Source organism: Gymnoscopelus braueri (genome assembly GCF_963280865.1).
Source record: "Gymnoscopelus braueri genome assembly, chromosome: 14".
Taxonomy (NCBI): Eukaryota; Metazoa; Chordata; class Actinopteri; order Myctophiformes; family Myctophidae; genus Gymnoscopelus; species Gymnoscopelus braueri.
Genome location: NC_137619.1, coordinates 48,120,601 through 48,137,184, shown reverse-complemented (window position 1 = coordinate 48,137,184; position 16,584 = coordinate 48,120,601). Strand labels below are relative to the sequence as shown.

The 16,584-nt window shown below is 42.2% G+C and overlaps 1 protein-coding gene across 5 annotated transcripts; it reads right to left on the bottom strand.

The window, feature by feature from the left end:
• Positions 1–257: 257 nt before the first annotated feature.
• On the bottom strand, positions 258–13,601 carry selenou1a (selenoprotein U 1a). 5 transcript variants are annotated; one of them, XM_080449509.1, is made up of 7 exons: positions 13,535–13,554; positions 10,335–10,601; positions 6,554–6,733; positions 6,062–6,153; positions 4,025–4,165; positions 2,813–2,977; positions 258–1,523 (listed from the first exon to the last, which is right to left on the bottom strand). In XM_080449509.1, the coding sequence occupies exons 2-7, from the start codon at positions 10,543–10,545 to the stop codon at positions 1,428–1,430; spliced, it is 885 nt and encodes a 294-aa protein (XP_080305635.1). In that variant the 5' UTR covers positions 10,546–10,601; positions 13,535–13,554; the 3' UTR covers positions 258–1,427. The 5 variants fall into 5 exon arrangements, with proteins under 5 accessions (XP_080305635.1, XP_080305634.1, XP_080305638.1 ...); XM_080449508.1 differs by lacking the exon at positions 13,535–13,554 and adding an exon at positions 12,343–12,613; XM_080449512.1 differs by lacking the exon at positions 10,335–10,601 and having other exon boundaries at positions 13,535–13,601.
• Between the last annotated feature and the right edge of the window lie 2,983 nt (positions 13,602–16,584).

The window sequence follows — 16,584 nt, the reverse complement described above, 5'->3', positions numbered from 1 at the left end:
AGGGACCTTCTGCTTACAAATCACTGACATTCCTCCTGTGCTACGGAGGCTTGGAAGAGACTTGAACAAAATACTTAAGCACACAAGATTTAGCTTGTAGATCGGCTATTTTTTGTACGACAAATCAAGACCATTAGATGTAGTCGAATATAAAAAAAAATTACAATCGATGGAATAATCGCTGGAAAAAAATCAATAGTTGCAGTCCTAGTCCAAGATCTCTCGGCTTTCCTTTGAAAAATAAGAACACAGTGTGATGAGGTTCCTAGAATTTATTGTGCTCTGCATTCATTTAATACACATTCACATTAGACACACGTCTCATACTGTGCTGTACAAACTCTCAAGCAGTCACCGACTTCAAGAAAACCAAGAACACCCACCAACACAACAGTAGCAGGTGAGTCCGTGTATGTCTGAGCATCGAACCTGCTCCTGTCCTAAAAGGAGTTAAGAGTCAGGTCGTCATTAACGCACACACACAAACCACACTGCACATCTGCCACGTTGGAGGCAAGCTTGGTTACCCGAGTAGGTAAACCACACCACACATCTGGGATTAGACTAAAACTTTTTCAAATTTCGACAGACCCCCATAACTCTTGAAAGTATACAGATGGAACCAAATGGACCCGTAAGGGTCCATTTGGTTCCATCTGTATACTCTCAGGAGTTAACAGACCTGTGAGGGTCTATTTAGAACCCCCTCTGGTCCCTGTATGCCACGATGAGAACCACTGCATTAGACACATACGCATAGGACGGGCACTATAAAACGGACAGATACTACATCGTTGTTAATATCGGTGACTTCAGTACAACACAGTAATGTAAATCAAATATAGACTCCACCATTCCGTCAGACTGATTTGGCTCGGTCAATGAAAAAGGTAAACTGTCCTCACACAGGTTCTGACTTCAAGTTTTTCCCTTTGTTTTACAAGTGTTTTTAAACATACTCTTAGCTTCTGGATGCCAACACTCAAGAACAGTTAAGTAAGCAATGTTGAAATAATAGTTTGCTCTGTCGTGCATTCTAACGCATCTAATTTATTTGCTACAAACAGCCTTTTATCTGCGTAAAGTTAAAGTAGCCCAAGCGTAAAGCGATATTCGACAAAAACAACACAGCGGAGATCACCTGAGTAGCCTAAAACATTCACATTATTGCTGGTAGTATTTCAAAAATGGACAGAGACTACAACTCAATAACTTAACAATGTAAAACATGTCATGACTATTGGTATAAACGGGAACATTACAGCACAGGCAATCCCAAACGATCATGCCAAAACATCTGAGGAGATTAGTAAACAACATGTGTAAGTAAGCAGCAAACAACTGTGTCCAAGTCTCTTATTCATACAAGTTTTAATCTAAATATAATATCACTGATCTTTATCCAATATGAAAACGAATAATATAAGCTATTTCACTGGCACAATCTTCTTGACAGCCTCTAAAACATCAGCATTTTCCACTTTATTCCCAAACTCCTTCTCTCTGTGTTCCAGAAGGATGCCCTGCAAGACAACAGAAAAACAAATCAATTGAAAATGTTTATTCACACAAATTATTGTGGTCTACACCAGTGGTTCCAAGCTAATTGGTCCACAAGAGGGTGCTGAAATCACCAAACAAAACACTACCAGAGTAGACACCTGAAGTGATAAGGCCAAGTGCCAAGCAGCTGAACACACAACTCTATATCAGTGGTTCTCAAACTTTTCTGGATCAAGGAACACTCGAAAGTCTTTAGAGCAGGGGTCTTCAACAGGGGGTCCGGGACCCCTAGGAGGTCCTCAGAGTTACTACAGGGGGTCTGCCAAATCTTTGCGTGATATGATTTATTTTTGGGCGGTGTAGCAGCCCCTATAAGTGGGGTTGGGACACCTCATTGGCTGTATTGTGATTGGCTCATTAGTACACCGCTAGCTGTACTGTGATTGGCTGACTCTATTGGCTGACTCTATTCAGCACTGTCATTGGCTAGCGAGACACATGATGACATTAATAACCTATAAATAGGATTATGCACTTCAAAAAATCCATATTTTCTTTGAAGTGAGCTTCCATCACTATGATGACCACTGTGATAACCACACCGTCCACTTCACACTGGGTGTGATTTTTTTTACCTTAACCACTTGAACCCTAGCATCCCTATTCTGAGGAGAATTTTAGCCAAAAATAGCAGATCTACAAGCTTGTAGATCAGCTATTTTTGGCAAAGAGGTAATAGGTGTAGAGGGAAAAAAGAGCAGACCAAGTAAACAAAAAAAGTTTAATCTGAAACACAATTTTATACAGTATAGAGGGGGTCCCTGCTTCATCTCTCTCTCTCAGCTATGGGGTCCTTGGCCTGAAAACGTTGAAGACCCCTGCTTTAGAGTGTTAAAGACCTCCACACATTTTCAGACATGTTAAGCACTTAAGCCCTTTATATATCGTCTCTGTCGGGCGGAAACCTCAAAACTGTTACTTTTCAGGATTCAAATAAAAAAATTGCTACTTTTGATGCTTTTGTGTGACAATGTAGTGACGTTCATTTACGAAAAAACACAAGTTAAAATATGGAGATAAGAGGTTTTTGCACGACACAAACGATATACTTCTCGTACAATGAATAGTCGTGGTTCCATTTGTGAGAGTGCACCAATGGAACCAAACAGACCTGTTAAGGGTCTATTTGGTTCCATTTGTGCACTCTCAGAGTTACATTTGGTTCCCAACTATCAATTATTTAGCTGGGGACCCCCTGGGAACCCCCTCAAGGATCCCTGGGGGTCCCCGGACCCTTTAGTTAGGTTACCTGCTCTCCCGCTCCGATGACGAACACGCCACCCAAGACAAAGCCCTCGCCGTTCATGTTGCCCTGATAACCGGCCCTCCAGGCCCGCATGAAGTTCTGCCACACCCCCAGCCGGATGAAGCCCAGCCCCCCCATCTTCCTCGGCAGGGGGCCATAGAAGTGTTTCTGCAAAGACACACACACACGTTCCACACACGCCATGTGATTCAGAGCGAAAGGAAATGAATGTATATTCAGAGAGCAAGAATTTATATGGAAGGTCATTTATGTTAAGCCCAGTCCAGACCAATGAGTCGCAATGCAACCGCCCCTAAACTGAGCAGAGATAGTTTACCGTTTCCATAGCAATTCAGTCGGTTATATATAATATTAATTAATTGTACATATTGTAGATACTCGGCTCGTATAAAAATATGAAATAGCCCTCTTTCCTTGCTCCCATTCGCTCGCTCAATTTTTCTCCCTCTCGTCAGGTGCATGCGGTAAAAACAGGCAGCGCCAGTGTGTGTGTGAGAGAAAGACAGAGAGAACAGAACATAACCCAAGTTTCTCCGCAATACGACGTGTAAACATGATAATTCTGCCAAAAGGTTGATAAGCAGGTCTACTTTCTTCTCCGTCCAAATTTCTACCATTGTTTGGTTGTTCATATCTGTGCGCATGAGTGTTCCCAGAGAGAGCTGTACACGCCCGGATCGGTCAACTGGCTTGTGCAACATTTTGCATGTGATTGAACATGTAGAATCACTTGCGACGCAATGAGACGGCATGCAGAGACCTGCAACAGGGTAATTCAGACCGTTGCAACGGTCTCTGCAACGATTTCATCACTGGTCTGGACTTTAAAAGGGAAATTCTACTGCATAGCATCATTAAAATAATGCATAACTAATTACGTCTCCCTATGAGGATGGCTAAAGTCAACCTCTACGTAGAGCTGGCTGTGAGCTCATGTTACTCTGTAGGTCATTTTTCTGCAAATTTATAAGAGGACCTGAGTGGCAATTCTCCTTCAACCACTTTGAACTTGGCGTCCCTATTTTGGGCACATCATTATGAGACAAATGGAAAACATGTACAAATATAATGTTTTATTAAAATGATATTTGTATTAAACCGATTAACTGTTAACCTAAATCATACACAGGTGTTAGGTGAACAGAACAAATGAATCAGGTACATTTTCATCTATATAAGTAGATGTCTACATACATTTTCATCTATATAGATGTCTCCAGCGAAGTGCGGTTTGAAGTCCTGGATCTCTGTGCCGATGTTCTCCTTCACCACGGCAACCAGAGGGACCCCAAGCTCTTCTAGCTGGGGCAGCAGAGAGGACAGCTCAGAGGCCTCCTGCAGGGAGACAGGAAGAGAGACAGACAGCTCAGAGAGAGACAGACAGCTCAGAGGCCTCTTGCAGTGAGACAGGAAGAGAGACAGCTCAGAGGCCTCCAACAGCAAGACAAGAAGAGAGACAGCTCAGAGAACGAGACAGCTCAGAGAGAGACGGCTCAGAGAGAGAGAGACAGCTCAGAGAGAGAGAGACGGCTCAGAGAGAGAGAGACGGCTCAGAGGCCAGAGCAAGACAAGAAGAGTGAGACAGGAGCAGTGTTCATTTTGTTGACTAAGACTAAAAGACTAAGATTTTGATATATAGTCGACTAGAATAAGACTAAACAATTTCAGAAGACTAAAATAGGACTAAAACTAAATGGTGTTTTATTCAAAGGACTAAGACTAAGACTAAATCAGAATTTGCTGTCAAAATTAACACTGGACAGGAGACACAAACGGACAGGGAGAAAGAAAACCTTCCGTTTGGTTAAACCAGTGGTCTTCAAAATGGGGTCTGCGGACCCCCAGGAGTCCTTGAGGGGTAACTGTCTGTACACTCTCAAGAGTTATGGGGGTGCATGGGGATACGGTTTGAAAACCCCTGGGTTAAACCAGTGGTTCAACAGACGGTGTGCCGTGAGACAAGTGAGACAATTCCTAAGCCTTGGGATTTTGTGACAAGTCAACCACACAGTACTATTGTAGTGGTTAAACCTTTTATAAATAAATAACCGTTTACAGAATGGTAAAGCCTAGTCCACACCAATGCAACTAGTCACAACTTGCAACCAGTTGCAAGAAATTACAGCGGTCTGGAGTCTGGACTGACCAGTCACAGAACGGTGCCATTTGGGGATAATGGTTGGAGGTAGTTGCATTGGTGTGAACTGGCCTTAAAAAGGGATAGCTCACCCAAGAAATTACTTATTTTCAATCAATTACACACCCCATGAAACCTTAAAGGAGAATTCCGGACAAATTAAGTGTTATCTTTGATGTCTCGTTACTCACCTAGCGACGTGAAAAGTGGCGTTCTTTTTTTCCATATATTCCCCTGTCGTAATTTTTTAAACCCGCTCCGTTGTCATAATGGGAGCGCGTGGGTAAGGGAAATTCGTCTATTATAACCGACGCAAAGTTGTTTTTTTCTCTACTAGTATTCATAGTAGAGTCTCATGATAGTCAAACATGCGTTGAAACTATCTGCGAGGCTGCCGTCAATGGCGAACGATTTAACACTGGTTGCTTGTTTCCAGATTCTGGCAACACGAGTTGCCAGGTTCTGGAAAGAAACAAGCATCCAGTGTTAAATCGTTCGGCAGTAGCGCTAGCCTCTCAGGCTAGCTACTCTCATGTTTGACTATCATGAGACTCTACTATGAATACTAGTAGAGAAAAAAACAACTTTGCGTCGGTTATAATAGACGAATTTCCCTTACCCACGCGCTCCCATTATGACAACGGAGGGGGTTTAAAAAAATGACGACAGGGGAATATATGGAAAAAAAGAACGCCACTTTTCACGTCGCTAGGTGAGTAACGAGACATCAAAGATAACACTTAATTTGTCCGGAATTCTCCTTTAAATTCATGAAGTTTTTTCTGTTTTTGTTGCATTCCTAAGCCAATAATTTGATGACCGGCGGAAAGATGCTAATGTCTCTGGTAGGAGACTCAAAGTTGACACTTGGAGTCTCCTACCGGAGCCACGGCCGGTCATCAAATTGTTGTTGTGGTCATCCAAGTCTCCATGAGGTGTGTAATCAATAGAAAAAAAGTAATTTTGGGGGTGAACTATTCCTTTAAGAGTGATAACGTATGCTAGAGGCTATTTTGCAGGGATATAAATACAGGTCTGCCTTGAGTTTTGGACTTTGGAGTTTTGGATTAAATTATCAAAAAGCATTGTGTCACCTCTCTGCACAAAAATCATCCAGGCCGTCGTACTGCCATGACCACAGCCCCGTTCTTCTCCCACAGGGTCCTGGCCTTCACCACCTTGTCCTCTGAAAGAACAGACAAAGAAAAAGGACAGTGTAATCAATAAAAAACACAACAGTCAAGCACGGTTCGTGAATAGCATATGCATACATCACTCCGTGGCTCTACGAAATGTCTCAATGGAAGAGTATCAATCATTGCAGACGTACTAGTTACTACGTATATTGCATTAACATACTCTAACATACAGATGTACTAGTTATATTGTATTAACATACTCTAACATACAGATGTACTAGTTATATTGTATTAACATACACTAACATACAGATGTACTAGTTATATTGTATTAACATACTCTACCATACAGATGTACTAGATTGGATGGAGCTTTAACAAACCATATCATTAAGACATGCAATAAGAATGTTGAGATATTTGTGGATACAAATAGCATTTTCTGACCCTCTTGCACGGAGCGTAGATCGGCATCCTCCAGGTTCTCCAGCGAGGCCTGGGCACTTTTGGGCAGACACAGGTCTGTGTTGGCCAGGAAGATCCCCGCTAGTGCTGCCCCTACAGCGCCCAGACCCAGAGACCACATCCCCATTCCTAACAGCTCCCCCTCCAGCACGGAGGACAACACTACAACCAAAAACAAAACAAACAGGGGAGACAAAAAAAGAAAAGAAAGCAAGGTCATGATTAGAAAATGATTGGAAGGGTTTAAAGATAGAGACATTCTTTAAAATCAGTGGTTTAGTCTTCGCTGGTTGCTTTCAGCTCACGCATTTACTTCAATTTGGGGCATTTTAAAACCTTTGCTGTTTTTATCCGTTTGACTTCTTCAGTTTTTCCTGCATAGAGACATCAAATCTCTCCAGTAGACAGAAAAAGATAAAGAAGGCCCTGCAGCACCCACTGTATGAGCATGTTAACAGCCTGAGGCTGACATCTCCTCTGCTACAAATTTATGTTGTTTAATCCAAAGCACTCGAAGATTAAATATGTCACATATATTCAATCAGAAAGGCAGAATCGCTTCATAACAGACCACTGGAAGATAGCTGAGAGGGAAATAAACAACAGCACAAAGCTTCTACACCCAAATCTTGGCTATAGTTGGTATATTTATCTACTTGATTCTTGGGCAAGTGGCCATCCATTGTTTGGACGTTCTCTTGTAATTTGAAAACCACCTGTCTGGAAATGAAAGTGCTTAAAGTTCCCCTTGTTTTCCCCCCCCCTCTACCAACCAAATATCTTTGCCAAAAATAACAACGCATTGCGAGCCTTTAGATCGGCTATTTTTTGCCAAATATTCGCCCCCAGGATTGGGACGCTGGAGTTCATGTAGTTGTTAGTTAAGACTCAAACGTTTTCTTTGCTTGAACAGGATCTGTCCTACAGTTACATAGACTCAGTGATGTTGCTAGGTTTTCAATGTAATGGGTCCTGGGACCCAAGGGTGGTCTTTTAGATGGGTCCCAGGGACATTTTATGAGTCCCACAAAAATTCACACCCTACGTGGTGCAGTGCTTGGACCCAGTTCGGTGCCCCCCCCGGGACGGTTTTGTCAACGGGGGGCAATAGAATACATTTAATCACAGAACCTTTTTATCATTATTATTTTATTTTGTATCATTTATGAATGTAGAAATTATTTTTACTATTTATTGTGTAGCAATAAAAGACTGAAAACACTGGCTTACAGTGGAATTATTGGCAATTAAGAAATAGGAATTCAAGAAATAATGAAGACAAATACTGACAATGCCTATTAACATTGGCTTACAGTTATTGCACATAGCCAAAATGCAATAATAATTATTAGGCTTGTCATTGAGAAAGGAAAATAAAGTTGTCTTTTTGAGGAGAAGTGGAACCTTTTAAGTCACTTTAAGTTTAGCATGAGGGAGAGGGTCTCCCTCTTCAGGGAATTTCTTGATATCTCTACTAGGCTACAGAAAACATTCAGTTGGCTATTAAACATACACAAGACACAGATGATAGACAACCGGTTACTTACAGCTGCCATTAATTAGTGCTTTTGATTGCCTTTGTGGTCAAATCAGGGTCAAATGCATAGGCTCAACGAGCCATCGTTAACCTGCTAATGTTACACAGCTGATTGGCAACATGCGTTAAACGCATCCATCACATCACTCTGATCTCCATTCTCCAAGCAAGTTGGAGAACACTCTAAAATCGTGGATTTTACTTTGGCTGGTCAATTTAAGATGACAATAGCAACAAAGGTTATAGTAGTAGACCTGTATGTATGATGACTTTTTTACACGTTTGAGACCAGGTCTCAACCAGCTCCTCATGCCGTCTCACTCTCTCTCTCTCTCTCTCTGTGTGTAACCTGGCGTCGCCAGTCTTTCCACCTCTGTGTGTAGCGTAGCCTAACAGTGTGTGTGTGTGTGTGTGTGTGTGTGTGTGTGTGTGTGTGTGTGTGTGTGTGTGTGTGTGGGGGGGGGGGGGGGGGGGGCGGGGCTGTGCTGCTGCTGCTGCGACAACGTGTGTAACCTCGCATCACCAGTCTTTCCACCTCGGAGGAAAACAACGTGTGCGAGAGAGTCTCCACACAACGCTGTCTAACCGAGTTATACTTCTCCAGTACAAAGGTGTCTAACCGAGAGTTATACTTCTCCAAACAACGGTGTCTAACCGAGAGAGTCCATGCAGATCACAGCAACTAATTTTACCGCAAATTATTTTTTTATTTGTCTCTGTTGTTGGTGACAACTCTATTGCGTCCCATGGATGCCACGACGGTGTCATGAATGCGTCCTTTCGCAATATTGTGCGTCAGCGACGCAGGACGCAGGCCTATGAGCATCTCTGAGACTGTGGACGGTCATACAGTCAAAATACATAATATTTTACTACGGTGATTCCCAACCACAGGCGGGGGCCATGAGGACACAAGTGGGTCCTGAAATAATTGGCAAAATACTAAGATTTTATTGATAATATAACACTAATATAAAGAAAATGTTAAACCGATAAATAGAAACTTAAAGGGTAAGACCACTTTGGTAGAGGTTTGGGTTGTGTAGTTACCTTGCCATGATGTAACTCCAAAGGTGGGCAAGAAATAAAAAATAATTGCTCCATTGATTAGAAATTGATAATTCAAAATATGCTCCTCATTGACTTACATTGTACGGTAAAACAGCTCTCAAAGTCACTCTTTTAGCACATAAACGAACGCAAACAAAGTTGATTCAGACAATATAGAGCATCACCAAACCCAGTACTGTTTTTTTTTTAAATAAAAATGTCAACTTCCTGTTGATTTTGCCATTTTTAATAAGTAGAAAACCTGGACTGGATCCACGGATCCGGATCCAGATCTTAAAATAGTAAAATCAACAGGAAGTTGACATTTTTATTTAAAAAAAAAACTGATGCTCTATATTGCCTGAATCAGCTATGTTTGGGTTCATTTATGTGCTAAAAGAGTGACTTTGAGAGCTGTTTTACCGTACAATGTAAGTCAATGAGGAGCATATTTTGAATTATCAATTTCTAATCGATGGAGCAATTATTTTGTATTTCTTGCCCACCTTTGGGGTTACATCATGGCAAGGTAACTACACAACCCAAACCTCTACCAAAGTGGTCTTACCCTTTAAAAGTATACTATGTTCTAGTGATGAGCGGGCCGACCCGTAACCCGCGGGTCAACCCGCGGCGCGGGTGGTCGAGTCAGGATTTCAGAGGCAATTATGCGGGCTGTGGGTGAGCGGGTCAGCCGCTCTCACACGAAAAAAAATCAAATCACATGCTCTCGTTCTGTCTTTATTCCTAATAACAATAAGAATAATAACAATAAAACAGTTTGAATACACTTGGGGTGTATACTTGAAGATTATTTTCGAACCTTCATGATTTTACAGAACTATAGGTGCGGGGCGGGTTGAGCCATAGATTTATGTATGGGTTCGCGGGGCGGGTTGAGGCGGGTTGGGTTCCGTGGCGCGGCGGGTCATGAAAAAACCCGACCCGCACATCACTACTATGTTCCATTGATCTACACAACTCGATTCATCGATCATTAAAATAAACACACTCTTAATCATACGCACGCAGTCCTCAGTGGTCAGATGGGTGGGCCGCAAATGCCTTCTAGATTTTCCGGTGGGCCCTGATCCCGAACAGGTTGGGAACTCCTGCTTTACTAAATACTGCACGAGCAGCAACACGCGTGCAAACATGCTGTACTGTATGTCTTGCCTGAAGGGGCCTTGCCTGGGTCAGGGCTGACGGCTGATTTGGCTTTACTCTGGTGAAAGAACGCAGTCTGGGTTGTGGTGGGAGAGGAACGCCTGACTGTTGCAGAGGGCTGTCTGTTCAGAGAGATGCCCCCTACGGGCAGGGAGGAGCAGTGCAGTAATGACAGCCTCCACCTCGTTGAACATCTGGACAGTACAGGGGTATGGGCCATGGGATCTGACTCTCTCTCCCCTCTCTACACTCTCTCAGACATACAGTACAGTAGACCTACATATGAAAAGAAGGACACATCTGTTCTGTAATAGACAAAAGAAAACACATTGTTGTTTTTTTTGCCAACACACCACACCACAGACCAAGCAACGGACAATGACATTCCTAACCTAAACGCAGGGTTGGATGTGGGCGTAGGGGGGTGCATCTGCTTTTGATCCCCCCTGCTGTCACTGTGATTTCCTTTATATGCAGATGCATCAAGTATTCCTTCATGAATAGACACAAACCCTTTTTGGATGGCACTTTCTAAGGCAGGGAAGGGAACTGAAGCACTGAGGTTGCAGATGCTAGCAAACAAAAGTACTGTAAGCTCACTTGGACTAGAATAGGACTGCAACTATCAACTTAACGATCAATTTGCTTAGTGTTTATTCTATCGATTACTTTTTGTTAATTGAATAATCAAAAATATTTGTTTTAAATATAATTTGGGTTTTTTTTGTGCATCAAGTCAACGCGAAAAAAATAAATCTATTTGCAAAAATTGCTGATCTACAGCTAAAAACGCATCAGGCTACTCTTACTATATAACTAAACAACTACAGTAAGTGCATTGAAGGGGTAAAAACATATGGGCAGATAAAGGGTCATTTATCATAACCATCTACCCACTACGACGCAAAACACACGTGATAGGATCTTTATTCTTTTTCGCTCTCTGCACAGCACACACCCATGGCATGTGCATAGTTGTGCATGTGGACAGCACGCACTGCCACACACTGGCTTGCTGGCATTGTGCAACGGTGCATTCTTCATCTGAAATCTGGGCTAAGAAACCTTAGTGGTGTCAAACAGGCTAAAGTCAAACTAGTTTCCCAGGTTTTAGTTCAGCATACAATGCATACCATGCACTGGAGAAGTGAAACCCCATACAATATCCAACTCTTATCTTATACAGACCATCAAACCACATAAGGGCGTAACTTAGCCTAAAGCTATTTGTTTTTCAAAGTTAAGACTACATTGGGTGTGATACTGTATACACCAGTGGTTCTCAACCTGTGGGTCGGGACCCCCAGGGGTGCCCACACATGATTTTTGGTGGGTCCCCAGAGGACAGTGAAGCGACAATTTAAGGACTTTTGAGACCTCTTTAAACGAAAAAAAAAAAAAAGACCATTACTGCATCAAACGTAATCAACAAACTATAGTACTATATAAACTGGTCAAACATTGGCCAAATTGTCAAATTATTATTTATAAGGAGGCAAACATTTTTCAGGGTCAGCCTTTTAGAGTATTTAATGTATTATTCATATCGCTCTACTCTCAAGTGTACCTACCCATCCTGTTCCATGCCAATTGCTGTTGCGGCTAGGACATGAATTTCCCAACAGGGATCGATAAAGGCATCTATACTGTAACTATTTCAAGCTGCCTCCACAAGCAGCGTACTGTTGAATCCTGCTTGCTCTTTAGCATTTATGCTAGTATAAGGCTACTGTAGGTTTACAAACTTTACACTCTACAGAGCAGACAGTATACACAGACTCACACTGTAACACTCAACATAGTATGAAAGATTAAAAAAAAAAAACACTGTCAAGTAGACATATTTTAAGTTAAGGTAACAAAACATTGAGACAACTTGAAAACGTTTCCCTCCCCCAAGAACTTTGACTACAGAGTCTGAGTCTATAAAAAGGCACACTTGAATGCAGTTGCTTTGTAAACCTAGGCTATCTGAGACATCTACCTCAAATGGTAAACAAAATGTGAAAATACTAACTTGCCACCGTGTCCGGGGTGCGGGTTAAGTGCAGTCAGTTGAAAAGATTGAGCTCATCCAATTCCAAACAGTCTCCTAGCCCACTACACTTGACTTGTGTTGCGTTAGAATTTTAGTGGCAGACAGGAGGACAAAGAGCTCAGGCTGATATGATAACAACAAGCAAGCACCAATGGTGACATTCTGGCATCAGTCCATGGCTGCAAACTGGAACCGTCTGGATTCCTCACATGCCACTTCTGACACAGACTTTTACTTCTATGATAACGATGACAGGTTTTCATTCAATGAAGTAATGAATTATGACAACTGCAATGCATAGCATACTAAAAAATTGCAGTTCGGCCAAACACAGAATGGTGGTTAGGTCCAAGACAACAGTTTGGTCACCACTCCTGCATCAAGACAGATATACAGTAGATATTTCATTCGTATTTGGATTTTTCATTAGTTTCATTAGTTTAGAGTATCATACTGCAATTTAGAAAGTTCACTTTGCCTCACACCACTGCAATCACTATGTGACTGACTGTCATACATACATACATACATACATACATACATACATACATACATACATACATACATACATACATACAGTCAAGACTATCATAGATGTATTTTATCAAATCCATCCATGATAGTCTTTCTTGATCCAAGGCTACATACATAAATATTGTAGATAGATAGATGTTTCTATCCATCTCTTTTCTGTTCATTTTACTATTATCCACACTGTTTGAGAATGAGAAAGTATAAATAAATGCACCATTTAAAGTAGGCTACAATACTGTCACCAGTCTAGTTGTTTGTAGTGACAAACAATTGCAGCCGATGGCCTTGGCATTGAGGAGAGGTTCTATCAGTATATAGCTAGCCTATCAGTTCATTAAATGATTGGTGTCCCATCATCATCCTATAGCCTTAGGACACTAACATCCATGTTATCATTATGACTCATAGATTGTGAGTTAGTTGAACGCCTCAGACTAGTCAAGAGAGATTAGAGAGAACAGTTATGGTGACATAACGTTACACGACACAGTTTGCTAGCTTAAGCTCATGTCGGTCAAAGGCTCTTTCATAACACAGAATTAGCTATTAAAAACAACTAGCGATTTAAACACGCTAACTGCAGTTCAAGCGTGAATGTATTTGAAGTGTATTTAAATGAATGAACGTAAACACTCACAGAGGATATGAATGCAGCCAGAAGACACAGCAATGTCAGGTGACCAGTGCTTCAGCAGCAGACAGACATTCTAAATAGATCCAGAGTGCAGGCCAGCTAGTCGCAACAGATTGCTCGATCAAAGTACTTGAACTTTGACACAGATCTCAAAAGTAAAACGAGGACACTCAGTGAGATGAAATGAATTATATCTATATCTAAATGTTACATAAACACAGGGCAATAACAATAAGGGCTGAAACTATCTTTTATACAGTGATTATTCTATTGATTACTTTTTGATTAATCGATTAATCAAGAAGCACTTTTTGTATATAAATAACTTTGAAATATATATAAATAAAAAAATCTATTTCTATCGATTAGTTTGATTAACCACACTTTATCATTTGTGGCATTATTATGTGCAAAAATAGTAAACAACTGCCAATCTGCAACCTGACGAACCCGTCAAATCATGACGCTTTGTGAGCTTGTAGATCTGCTATTTTGACTATTTTTGAAAATGTGTTATTTTATTTAAAAATTTTCTTTAAATAATCAATTAAATTGACTAGTTCGATTAACTGTTGCATCCTTAAGGACACATAGATATAAAATGGGTAGGAATTATCTTTATATTTTATTATTACATAAACACCCAATGCAGAATATGACACTTTCTTTTTTCATTCATTTGTAAATTAAAATTCTATTACAGCCGCAGTCTTTGTAACAGTTCATCATGTTAATGATGTCTAGACTAAAGCCAGTTGAAGGTTATGGTTATTAGTATGCAACCTAAACATATTGTTTATCTCTCTCAGGGGGTCTCTCAGATTCCTGTCTGACACTGGAACCCCTTTCAAGAACCCCTGGGGGACCCGGACCCCACTTTGAGAACCACCACTGCCATACAGTATAACAGCATAAAAGTGCTGCCTGCGTTTTTGTTAAAGAACAATGGACATGATGCCTCTGTAAACATGCTGCAAATGCAATTACATAACGGCACGTTGACCAGCAACAAACCCTCCATTCATTCCTTTGCTGCAGATTTATCTGGCAGGGGCAGTGGTGGACGAAGTATATATGTTACAGTATGATTGGAGAACCAGTACGATTGAAGAAAGCGCGCTCGTTTTTACCACCCACCCAGCACTAGAGGGAGCCACAAGCCAGGCTTGTGCACAAACATATATGGCCACACACACACGCACACACACACACACACACACACACACACAGTCACACACACAGTCACACACACACACGCACACGCACGCGCACACGCACGCGCACACACACGCGCTCATGCTTTTTTTGGTTTATTGAAAGCAGGACTGTTTAGATACTTTTATTGTGTTCTGGCTTTTGTTTTACTTTCTCCCTGACACACACACACACACACACACACACACACACACACACACACACACAGTGATCCATGAAAAGAACTATTCTGTCCCTATCGGTTTACAAATCAAACGGCGCTGAGTCGACTAGTGGAGCATCGGCCGGTCAGCGCGGGCACTCGCGCCTGGAGGCGCGAGGGCGCGCTTCCTCGGCCTCAAGCTCCACTAAGTCGGCGCGCCGTACGTGTGAACGCGTGTTCAGCGTTCCCCTCATAGATATTATGGTTCCCCTAGCGTAGCTTCCTGGTTGCTATGTGGGGGGGAACAACAAAAGACAGGTCTCCGTCGGCGCATCAAAGCCCCGCCTCTCCGCGCTCTCCTTCTCCTCCTCGGAGGAGGAGGAGAAGGAGAGAAGGAGAGGACGGGACGGTTTATTACGCGAGGAGGAGGCTCCTCTTCCTCGCGAGCCTCGCGTAATAACCCCCCGCCTCGCAGCGCCGTCCTCCTTCTCCTCCTCGCGAGCCTCGCTAATAAACCCTGTCTCGAAAAGCCCCGCCTCGCCCCGAAGGAGCCCCGTGCCTAAAAACGAGCGCTCTGTCTTCAATCGTACTGGTTCTCCAAACGTACTGTGACATATATACTCTCAAGTAAATACTCAAGTATTCATACTGTAAGTACAATGCACTGACAAGTAGCTAAATGCATTGCTGTATTGAAATTTAGAAAAAAATATATAAACAAATAATCAAAAGTTGATCTACAAGCTCAAAACACCTATAATCCATCACACCACCACAGTGCTACATCTGATACATATGACACCCGACAGTAGAACAATTACCTAAATCATCTAGGTCGCTGTACAACCATGACCCCTCCAGATCGTCTCCCTCATGGACTGAAAGACACACAAAAGTGTTTACAATGAATCCTCTCAAAGTCTAGTTGCCAGGGCAGGAATTTCAGGGAGGCTAGGCCATGGCTGTCATTGCCCCTAAGTTTGGACTTGTGCACCTCAAAAAATGTCATGCCCTGAGCCTTAATGCCCAGGCTGACTGTACCACTTTCTCCTGCCTCTTTCTTGTCAATATGTAGACACCAGTGTCTCTTTCTTGTAGCCTGGGCAGCATATCTTTTCGTGTCTATGATCCGGGAGCGGAAGTAACTCTACGTCACCAGGCGCGTCATCCGCGTCATCAGGTGGCCGGATGGGCAGATCCGGAAAGACGTCACCCCAAACTAGGTCCGTCCTAATAAAATCCTTGATGCGGCATAGTTTAGCTTATTTTTGGGCGGTGTAGCCGCCCCTATAAGTGGGGTTGGGACACCTCATTAGTATTAGTTTCCTGCACTGTGATTGGCCCACTTGGCCCACTTTCCTGTACTGTGATTGGCTGACTCTATTGGCTGACTCTATTCAGCACTGTGATTGGCTAGCGAGACACATGATGACATTAATAACCTATAATTAGGATTATGCACTTCCAAAAATACATTCTTTTTGGAAGTGAGCTTCCATCACTATGATGGAAGCTCATAGTGCAATTTCACTGCTTTAGATGACCACTGTGATGACCACACCGCCCACTTCACACTGGGTGTGATTTTTTAAATATAAATGTGCGTGCACTATCCGGAGACTATTTAGCATCTGTATTATCCCATGGGGAAATTATATTCCATTTAAATAGGGATTGGGGAACCAAAACAAAGACG